The sequence below is a fragment of the Aedes albopictus genome, chromosome 2 (assembly GCF_035046485.1).
Source record: "Aedes albopictus strain Foshan chromosome 2, AalbF5, whole genome shotgun sequence".
Classification (NCBI taxonomy): Eukaryota; Metazoa; Arthropoda; class Insecta; order Diptera; family Culicidae; genus Aedes; species Aedes albopictus.
Window position 1 is genome coordinate 427,232,788 of NC_085137.1, and position 10,842 is coordinate 427,243,629.

At 41.0% G+C, this 10,842-nt stretch overlaps 2 protein-coding genes across 2 annotated transcripts; one reads left to right on the forward strand and one right to left on the reverse strand.

The window, feature by feature from the left end:
- Window positions 1–453: 453 nt before the first annotated feature.
- LOC109426600 (tetratricopeptide repeat protein 27) lies at window positions 454–4,996 on the reverse strand. Its single transcript, XM_019702134.3, has 3 exons — window positions 4,838–4,996; window positions 2,881–3,736; window positions 454–1,933 (listed from the first exon to the last, which is right to left on the reverse strand). The coding sequence occupies exons 1-3, from the start codon at window positions 4,881–4,883 to the stop codon at window positions 484–486; spliced, it is 2,352 nt and encodes a 783-aa protein (XP_019557679.2). The 5' UTR covers window positions 4,884–4,996; the 3' UTR covers window positions 454–483.
- Window positions 4,997–5,099: 103 nt separating this feature from the next.
- LOC109426601 (dynein axonemal assembly factor 10) lies at window positions 5,100–6,478 on the forward strand. Its single transcript, XM_019702135.3, has 2 exons — window positions 5,100–6,132; window positions 6,197–6,478. The coding sequence occupies exons 1-2, from the start codon at window positions 5,228–5,230 to the stop codon at window positions 6,402–6,404; spliced, it is 1,113 nt and encodes a 370-aa protein (XP_019557680.2). The 5' UTR covers window positions 5,100–5,227; the 3' UTR covers window positions 6,405–6,478.
- The last annotated feature ends 4,364 nt before the right edge of the window (window positions 6,479–10,842 follow it).

Sequence of the window (10,842 nt, forward strand, 5' to 3'; positions counted from 1 at the left end):
TAAAGACTCAAACCATCTGCTCCTTACTTTGAAATGAACACCAATCAAAAGTCAATGAAGGCAAAACTTCATGGAGTTGCATGGTTGTTTGTTTCACAGGCCATAACATATCGTGAGACGGAATACGTTCCGTTTTTGAGATAAATTGATAGGTAATTGCAAAAAGTGAGATCTAAAATTCTGCAATACTCTCCCCTATACATAACAAGCAAAACAGCCAAAAACGTAAGAACAACAATGAAAAGCATAATGATTCGTTCTATGCATAGCTACACGTCCGTCACGTGCTATCACGGGATTCATTCTCACGTGCTAAAGCGCAAAAACGAGCAAAAACGGTTTATGCGTGGGCGAATATACGCTTCCAAGAGAGTAATTTGCTCAGAGAGCATAGTACAAGACCAAAAAGGACAATGCAAGGAGTTGTGAGTTCATTCTGAAATGCAATATTCATTCTTTCTACTAGGTAGGATCAAGACAGGTTTATTGATTCATTGCGTTCGTCAGCTCGGTCGTCAGTTTTTGTACAATTTCCGATAGCGCTTCGACAAGGGCCACGTTCTGTTCCCAGTTTTCGTTGCTAGCCGCCCGAAGGCATCCCTGGCCGGTCAGACGAGCCGACGCGAGTTGCGATTTTACCGAAGGCAGCTTTCCGGCATCTGCTTTGGCGTCGACGAATGCCTGGAGACTACTTTCGCACAGGGTGATGCACAGTTTGAGGATCTTTTCGCAGCAGTCCGGAGTTTTGGCCCACTGGCTGTTTGTTTGGGTGTAGCCTCGGTAGGCGTTTTGCAGTTTTTGGGCTTTCTTTAGGGGGTCTTCCATTTCTAGTTGGGAGGACAGTTCGAAAAGCAGACCATTGTTGGGCGTTTTAGCGGAGGCGTGTCCTAGGATTTTGAGAAGCTTTTTCGCCAGACGGTGAGATGAATTGCTGTTAGCATCAGGAGCACCTTCCGAGATGACTTTGGTAAGGATTTCCAGTACCTCTTGATCGTAGAATTTGTCTTTTAGCTCAATCAATCGTTCGTAAGCATTCAATGCGTCTTCGTAGTTTTTCGTATCGATGCTAACGGCCAGGAAATTGTCCCACACCTTCCAGTTGTTAAAGTTGCACTTGAGGGCTTCCTGCAGAACTTTGTGAGCTCGCTTTTTGTCACCCAGTTTGATGTAAGCCATCGACAGATTGTTCCACGATTCGAAGCCATGCGCTTCGAGATTAGTGTAGAGTCGGTACGCTTTGGCTGCTTCTTCCCACTGTTCCAGCTGAAGGGCGGCGTAGCCAAGTCGAAGCAGAGTCGTTTCCTGGAGGCAATTGATCTCAACTGATTTCTTCAAATGCGAAATTGCCTCCTGATACTGCTTTCTGGCAAAGTGATAGTTGCCCCAGTGTCTTTGTGCTCTGGCACTGTTCTCTCCGGAAAGTTCCCAAGCTTTTTGAAAGCATTCAACGTCATCAGTAGCATCTCCCAACAAACAGTACAGAGTCACGGTAGGTTGTTTTTCAATTTCCTGCCGAATTATCTCGGCGGCTTTGTGCCGCAACTCCAGGTGATTGTAGCAGGCGATGACGTCTTCCCAAAGCTGAAGCTCCAGATACAAATCCAGGGCTCCTTTGATCATACCCAAGCTAACCATCAGATCTCCCAGTTTGGCCTTGATTTGCCAGCGGGGAATGAGAGCGGAACAGAATGCGTAAGATAGTCGATGCGAAACAGGAACAGTAGCAGAATCCATGAGATGGACAAGCTCTTCGCACTGCTTCAGGGATCGGTCGACAGTTCGCTTGTGCGTTGCCTCCATCTGAATGTTGAGATATAATGCGGCAAGTCGGGTGGCCCACGGGCCATGCGCCTGGTAGAGCAACGATGTAATGTACGGTTTAAGCTCCTCGTCGGCTAGCTTGTCCTTCGGCTGCGAGTATTTCAAGTAAAGACTGTAAAATACAAAGCATTTTAAAGAATAAAATATTTCTAGGAGCACAAGGCTCAAAAATAGAACAGTGATTTCTAAATGTATTTTCAAAGGATTAATATGAAAAGCTAACAAAAATCATAGATTAGATGTAGTTTAAACAAAATCCAGCGTTATTTCAGTAGTAACTAGAGGAATTTAAATTCATTTTTTGGAAAATGTTTTCAGAATCGTTAGAACAACTCAAGCAAAGAATTCACCAGAAACTATGTAGTTATCACAAGAACAAGCAGTAATGAAAAAGGAGTAATATTGCAATTCCTTATTTCATTTTTTTTTTTTTTGAAAGTCTGTGGAGCAATAAAACTCTAGATAATCTCTCAAGAAATAGCGAAGACGCATAAAAGATGATTCCAATAAATGGGTCATTCGAAAAAAGTACTAGGTATACGTGGAAACGGCATACGGGGAATCAAAATTCGGAAAAAAAATCAGTACATCAGGAAGCCCTCTAAGAATTTTGAGGTGTTTTTTTCTGAATTTCTAAAAGTTCACATGTTTCTCTAGGATTTCAGTTAGAGTTGGTGATTTCTTGATCCAGTAAAATGACCCAAAACCTCCATAAGCACCAGTGTTAGGACGATTTTCCTTTAGCGCGTACAGGCAATGATTGAAAGCAGTTTTTTTACTTAAGAGCAGCTTCATTTCTGAAATTCAGTATGTTTAGCTTAAAAGTATTCCGAAATAATGAGAAAAATATTCACAATTTAGTGGCGCGCTCTTTTAAGAAAATCTCCTTTCGAACTCATAACTCTTCACAACCTTTCACAACTAATTTCTTCTACCGATCAGCGTTTCCAGCTTTCCAAAAATCCTTCACGACATTCAAATGTGCAGTTTTGCAAGCATTCTAACGCCAACGACATTCACCGGATAGAAACAAAAAGCACTCAATCTAGGCATACTCACATCTTCGATAGAACAATCTCCTGAATCAAGCTCGGCAGTTGGGCATCCACGTTTTCCTGTTCGCTCAGGAACTGAATCTTTTCCAGTCGTACGTCATCGTCCAATTTCAGTATCGTCGGTAGAGCGACCTGACCATGTGTGGCCTGCGAGCTGGGCAAGTTGATCGTTTCCAGTCCTTTCGCTCTCACGGTAAGTTGCGGCAAGGGATTTTGCTGGTGCTTGGTCCGTATTCCTAGAACGCCTTCGATGGTTATTTCCACGCCGGAAACTTCCTGGAGTGCAGTCATCCAACGTTCCGATTTGGTGATACGTTTGAATAGGACGTATCCTTGCAGGATTTCCGTGTGGATCTGCACTTTCAAACCTAGATTGTCTACATCTTCCATGGAAGTGGTAAGATAAGTGACATTTTGGTCGAATTTGGAATAGAGACTATGGACAAGATCGTCCAAACAGCGTTGGTACACTACCAGGTAACGGAGGTACCATAATCGTTCGATGAAATTCGCATGCGATACATCGTCTTCGGTTGGTATAAGTTGTTCAAATGCGAGTTTACACACGTAGAGCAGTTCTGGAGCTACGGTGTTGGGATTCAGCTCTTCACCATCCGTTTTCAGTAGGTTCCTTATGTTTAGATCGTCTGGGAATTTCAAGCTTTCGGTAAGCATTACGGTTGGACCAAGGAAATTATTCTGCAAAAAGGCGAGCAGACCAGCAATTGCCACGTGAAGTATATCGTCGCGTTCATTTAGAGTTTCACCAGCTATAAACCGTTGGAAAATGTCATGCTGGAAGCATTCGTTCCATGCTGCTTCCTTGATTAATTTTGGAAACCCTGAATCTGCTGGATAATCTGAAAAGTACGAATTGTTGCAAAATAATCAAAAATGTGTCTTGAGGGTAAAAAATTGAGGCATAAGTACAGTGTATCAAACAATTGTCCGCACATCAAATCTTTCTTCGAATTTATTTTTCATTCAAATCTTAACTTTTTTATACGTCAATCAAACGCGCAGAAATTTTAACCTATCATAAACCATATAGGTGCCTGAAACTTTGCCATATAATTCAGCTTAGTTGGGAAGGATTTGAGACCAACTCTGAGTTTAATAGGTTTCAAAAAACTCCCAAAGACGAAGAGAACAAAACGACCGAGAATAGGTAATTTCCCCTATTAAAGTTTTTTTTCCCTTCCCTAGCACAAATTTATCAACAAACTATGATTTCTCCACAGCGAGATAGTGATATTGTTTGCAGTTGAAAGTGTGACAAATCTCTGCCAAATCAAAATGAATTTGTAAAACTATGATCTCTAATTTCAAATAAATAAATAAATAAATAAAACTAAATAAAAAAAAGTTTCATTGGTAAAATTTTGAGCAAGTTTAAATCAATTTCCTGAAAGTTATAGAGCTTCTAGTAAAACTTGTACGATTTTTAAAACAATAAATTTTAATATGTACTTGATGAAACTTTTTATTATTTTTTATGTGTTACTAAATACAATAAAATAATTTTGAGTTTGAGTTTGAATAAGGGCGAAAGTAACATGAGAGATTTCTCTTCATCGACTTTCTCTTCTGCAAATTAAAATGACAAGATGCAAATTCAATCGACCTTTTTTACATTTAGACGCTAGATTCCATCGCAACATAGCGATTTATGACCAAAAAGTGCAATCATACTTGTATGTTGTCACTTTAATTTGAAGAAGAGAAAGTCGATTAAGAGAACTCGCTCATGTTACTTTCGCCCTTATTTAAACTCAATCTAGAATTTAATTTTGATTTTACAGTTTGTTAAAAAAAGGTTCTAGGATAAACATCTGTTGTGTTCCAAAAAAGGTACCATCACCCTACTCATGCTTAAACGTTTCGACTGCGCGCACGAGCCGCATTGAAAAAAAAAAACAAATCATTCATTGGCCCCAAAATCAAACAACAGTTTTACTAACCTTCATTGCTTAGATAGTTAAACAAGTTCACTAATTTGTCCTCCATGTTTATAACGTTTTAGGTAACTTTACAACTAAATTCTCGGTTTTACTCCAAAACTCTCGCTAAGCTTGTGAAACGCACGTGTTGTTTACTATCAAAACACTCGCGCTGCAGCTGACGGTGTTTTGATGAATGAGCGTAATTTCTATGCAGCGGCACCATTCGTAAAACATTCCAATGTCAAAAATATCGACTCATCGATTAAACAAATTCCACCACCTGGGTATGTTTACAGTGCTAAGCAACGTCGTTGGCTGCGTAACGTAACCGCTCATGTTTCAAGTTCGAGGCGCGGATCAAATTTCCTCCGGGACGAGAAAAACATCCAGATTGTCCCCCGTCCAACGATGGATTCCGTCCAGCAGATAGCCCACATCGAAAAGTCGCTGGACTATTCGATATTCGACGTCAAATGGATTCCCTGCACGGCCAAGTTCGTAGTGATTGGATCCAAACCGAAGGGAACCGGACTGCTGCAGATCTACGAGCTGAACCGCGGTGAGTTGGACAAAGTACGGGAGGTAGAGAAGCCGAAGTCGTTTAAATGTTGCTCCTTCGGGGCTTCCGGGCTGCGTGAGAAACAACTGGCCACCGGAGATTTTGTGGGTAAGTTGGCGATATATGACGTGGAACGGTTGGAAGAACCGGTGTATGAAGTGGCGGAAGCCCACGCCGGAATCATCAACACGCTCGATGCCATCGGAGGGACGACGGTGAACTGTGGTGCACCGGAAATTGTCACCGGTGGTAGAGACGGTTCCGTTAAGGTGTGGGACCCAAGGCAAAAGGACACGCCGGTCGCGCACATCAGTGGCGTTGGGGAGGGTCCGGCCGAAAAGCGAGACTGCTGGGCTGTAGGCTTCGGCGATTCCTACAACTCCATTGAACGATCGGTAGCCTGTGGCTATGACAACGGTGATGTCAAGCTAATCGATTTACGCGCCATGAAAGAACGATGGACCACTAACGTAAAGAACGGCGTTTGTGGACTCGAATTTGATCGCAAAGACATCAAAATGAACAAACTAGTCGTTACCACATTGGAAGGCGGGCTGCATGTGTTCGATATGAGAACCCAACATGCGGAGAAAGGTTTCGCGCAACTGACGGAGAAGGACGCTGGACAATCCTTGGGCAGCAACGGGGTCATCAGTGGATCCAAGTCGACCGTTTGGACAGTGAAGCATTCACCGCAGAACAGAGACATTTTTGCTTCCTGTGGAGGAGCCGGTAATATTCGATTGTGGCTTTAGTAAGTACTGGTAAAACATAAGTTTTCAATGTCTCATCAATAAATAATTAATTCCATATTTTAGTCACTATCCGGAGAAACGAACCAAAACCACTTCCACCGGGGAAGAACAGGGCGTGGTCGGTTCGTTGGAAATGCTGAATGCCACCACAATCTCCACCCAACCTGTTCACACTTTCGATTGGAGCCCGGATCGGCAAGGGTTGGCCGTTTGTGGGGCGTTTGATCAAACCGTTCGGGTGTTGGTCTCAACTAATTTACACCTACATTAAGTTTTTATTGGGTTTAATAGGGTTTAATATTCTATCATAATTGTATGTATAATATATAATCTTCAAATATTGAATTGCTTTTTTTAATTTATAGAAGTCCTGCATGCACTCGTGATGTGTTAGCTGATTGAAATAATCCAGAACTCCGGAATCTATAGTTGTAAGAGCCATTGATAATCGAATGTGCTCAAATGTAACTCGTTGTGATTGTGTACTCTAATTTGAAAACAGGGAACAGATATCTAAGATCATTATCAAAACTGTGTAAAGAATTTCACGGTCATTTGAAATAGCAACGCAAGTACATATAAGTCATGTTCAATGAAGTAGGCTGAAGTTGCTGCATCCCGCTCTTACCCATTTGTTGACGAATGGGTAAGATGCAGCAACTTCAACAATGTTCAACCAACAGTACACTGAAATAAATTTTGTTGTAGTTTCTACCGAAACCATGGTAAAATTAAGAACTGTACCAACAATTTTCAACCGAATGCAAAATTCTGTTAATTGTACTGAAACATTGTCAATATTACCATGCGTGCGGTACCGTTGACTGAAAACATTCTTGATGCTACTATTTTAGCATTGTAATTTCGATCATGTCGACTTGAATGTTGCGCGTCTTGGATAAACATGGTCAAAAATACAACGTCAAAAAAGTAGCATCAAGAATGTTTTCAGTCAACGGTACCGCACGCATGGTAATATTGACAATGTTTCAGTACAATTAACAGAATTTTGCATTCGGTTGAAAATTGTTGGTACAGTTCTTAATTTTACCATGGTTTCGGTAGAAACTACAACAAAATTTATTTCAGTGTAACAATACCTAACCATAATACACTGAAAAAATTCTTCACATTGTTTTCATCTGATTTTCACATGGACTGTTTCCATACGCGTATCCATTGAATTTTATGGGAATATCACATAGATTTTGCGAAGTTACGTGATTTTCCAATAGAAGTTATGTGATTTCCTAATGACTTCCATGTACCGCATCGATTTCATGTGAAATTTCCAAAGAAATTTTTATCGGAAAATCCAATAACAGTTATATAGCCAAACTAATGGAAATTTTCCATGTGATATGTGATTTATTTTTTAAGTGTAGGGTTTCGAACTACTTCGGCACCCGCGTCAATTTCCGGCACCTCACAGCAAAAAAAATCAAAATATCATTTGCCGCATATTTTCCAAACGCCCTTCCGTAGGTAATCGTCTCTCGCAACCTTTTCGCAACGGAATCCACAGTCAATGAGCTACACTTTCACTCTGAAGCCGCACAAGTGCTCACAACAAATATTACTCGCAGACGGGTGCACTTCGGCAGCACAAAGATGGGTGCCCAAGTGATTTTCCATTTGGTTTTGCTGGAAGTTCGGCACTGATGCCGAGAATTGGTGCTAGACTAGGTGCAGTAAACTCGTTCAAAATCAACTTTCCGGCAGAAAATCTTCACAACAATCACTGTTAACAACAAGTTCAATCAATAAGGTATCTGATTCAGACGGAAGAATTGGTTGAAAACAGTCGTTTCGTTGTGAATTTAGGTTCTAAATAATTTTGTTTACATGTTGTGCCGGAAATAGGGCAAAAAACCCTAAATGAGCTGCCAAAGATTGACGATATCTCTCTTTTTGATAACATTTCCCCAATCCAATTGGATTTTTAAATTTAGAAAAAAAAATCAATGATTTTTCATTTTTAACCAAAAGAGCACTTTTTCCTGAGCCACTATGATTTTTTTTCAGATTTTTAGAACTTTATTCTGATTCCTAAAATCAATTTTAAAGAGATTTTTTCAAATCACCTTTTGACAGCTGGGCAACTGCTTGACAGCTCCGCCCAGTACAAAATCCGACGAGGGGTGATTCATAAAATCGCTCCCATACAAAATTCAAATTGATTTTTAAATAGGTTCCCGGGCACCAAAATTCATGAAAATTTGGATTTCGGCTCAGTTTGGCATGCAGATTCAGAATCTCAACACCGTTAGAGAAGCCAATTAACAATACATCCGTCAAAACCACGTTTTGACATAGCATCAGGGGGCCAGCAAAAGGCAAAATCCTCGTAGCTCACAACATAAACACGTTCAAAATTGTTTGTGCTGAAAACTGATGCGTTACACAATTTCTTACTGATTTATTTGCTATCTTCGCGTTGTCGTGTAATTTCGAACGATAGGGCACTGCATTGTTTTGATTTTGTATGGGATTTTGACGTTTCTTGGCCTTGTTGTTTACAAAATTTCTGTAAGAGTGAAAGAGAAGGGGAGAATTTCATGCAGTGCCCTATTGCACGCCAAAATTTTCGTAACCTTTTGCTAGTTTTACACGTTTTACTTAAAGTAATAACTTATGGTAATGACTAATTCGCAGATGTCGTGCACTTCCCAGATCTGTCAGAGTGCCCAAAAGTGTCAATTTCCCAAACATGTCAAATTCATGTGGGCTACGGCACATCTATTCGTGGTTGACGTCCGCGCTACCCCGCTGGACGGCAATGTTGATTATGATTATATATTGGTTTTCACGGGTTATTGGACGCTACCTCCTGTCAAAATTCATTCATAAAATCGGCTCGTAAAATGGACTCGTTTGCATCGGCTCTATGGACTTATCCACCGATGAACCGAATTCATCGCGATCCGAGAATTTTGACACTAGAGCGGGGTCTGTTCCAATCAGAATCGTCCAATTCTGATTGGAACAGACCCCGCTCTAGTGTCAAAATTCTCGGACCGCGATGAATTCGGTTCATCGGTGGATAAGTCCATAAGCCATTTTACGAGACGTTTCGGATCAGCTGATCGCTCATTTCATGAATGAAAATTTGACAGGAGGTTGCGCCCAAGCTTGGCCCAAGCCCGTGAGTGTTAATATCAATATCAACACTGTTGTCGTTTCGTAAAATAGACTATAGGCCTTTTCAGCTGACAGGTCCGTGTATGCCACTGTTTACAACTGCCGAACAAAGGCGCAAACGCTAAACTGTCATTTTCATAGGAAAATTGTCAAAGGCTCGAGAAATCAGCTGTTTAAGGACGTCAAATGAAAAGGCCCATACCTAGATTGAGTTTAAATAAGGGCGAAAGTAACATGAGCGAGTTCTCTTCATCGACTCTCTGTTCTTCAAATTAAAGTGACAAGATGTATAAGCATGGTTGAACTTTTTGGTCATAAATCGCTAGGTTGCGATGTAATCTAGCGTCTAAGTGTAAAAAAGTTCGATTGAATTTGCATATTGTCACTTCTAGATTGAGTTCAAATAAGGGCGAAAGTAACATGAGAGAGTTCTCTTCATCGACTCTCTCTTCTGCAAATTAAAGTGACAAGATGCAAATTCAATCGAACTTTTACACTTAAACGCTAGATTGCATCGCAACCTAGCGATTTATGACCAAAAAGTTCAACCATACTTGCATCTTGTCACTTTAATTTGCAGAAGAAAGAGTCGATGAAGAGAACTCTCTCATGTTACTTTCGCCCTTATTTAAACTCAATCTAGGCTTTAATTTGCAGAAGAGAGAGTCGATGAAGAGAACTCTCTCATGTTTCTTTAGCCCTTATTTAAACTCAATCTAGATACATATTGCAGACTAAGTCTTCATCTCAAATTGGACTATTACATTTTTTTGGCACGCCTAAAAAGTGTGATAAAAGCACAAACGAAGATACAGACGGAGCAGTAATCGTTTTTTTCGGTACCACTTTTATTTTCACCCTTTGGTAAGCCCCTCTCGCTTTGTGTAATCAGCGCGCATTGCTGGACCCCTTGAACGGGCGAAATTAGCGAACTGTCAAGCGACTTGTCAACAACTTGTTTACTAATAAACATTAAAAGTTCTGCGTGCTTTGTCCCCAGCCACACCAAGTCGGTCGTACAGTCACTATTGATTGATGCACCAAGCGAAAAGAAGAAGAAGTTTTGACATCCAAGCGGTGTGCCGTCGATTAGATCCTCGTCGCTGATTGGTCGATGGATGTAAACGGCACACCGCTTGGATGTCAAAACTCTTCTTCTTACCGCTTGGTGCATCAATCAATATACACAGTCTGGCGGACTGTCACTTTCGACCGGAGCCAATCGAGCATGACGTCATAGTGTCCACACCGATAAATGCTACACCGTGACGTCATGCTCGATTGGCTCCGGTCGAAAGTGACAGTCCGCCAGACTGTGTATATAGTGACTGTAGTCGGTCGGGGGAGAATTCTAGACCAACATTTGAAAAGGGCGGAAGAGCCAAAATGTAAACAAATCACTTTTCAGCACAATTTGATGAAACAACTCATAAACATATGATTTTCCCTGACGTTAGCTCAAAAATAAGTTTCCACTTCTGGAAAACAATAATTTAAATAAAGGCGGATTTCCACATCTGATTTTGATCGTTTCATTTGGTTGTTCCGCCAATGATCTTGCGCCTTTG

Bases quoted from the DNA above. Each gene is read 5' to 3' on its own strand.
- LOC109426600 (XM_019702134.3), bottom strand. From the start codon at position 4,883: ATGGAGGACAAATTAGTGAACTTGTTTAACTATCTAAGCAATGAAG. The intron at 3,737-4,837 runs GTTAGTAAAACT...CGTACTTTTCAG, and splicing joins TAACTATCTAAGCAATGAAG to ATTATCCAGCAGATTCAGGG. The intron at 1,934-2,880 runs GTGAGTATGCCT...TGTATTTTACAG, and splicing joins GAGATTGTTCTATCGAAGAT to TCTTTACTTGAAATACTCGC.
- LOC109426601 (XM_019702135.3), top strand. From the start codon at position 5,228: ATGGATTCCGTCCAGCAGATAGCCCACATCGAAAAGTCGCTGGACTAT. The intron at 6,133-6,196 runs GTAAGTACTGGT...TCCATATTTTAG, and splicing joins AATATTCGATTGTGGCTTTA to TCACTATCCGGAGAAACGAA.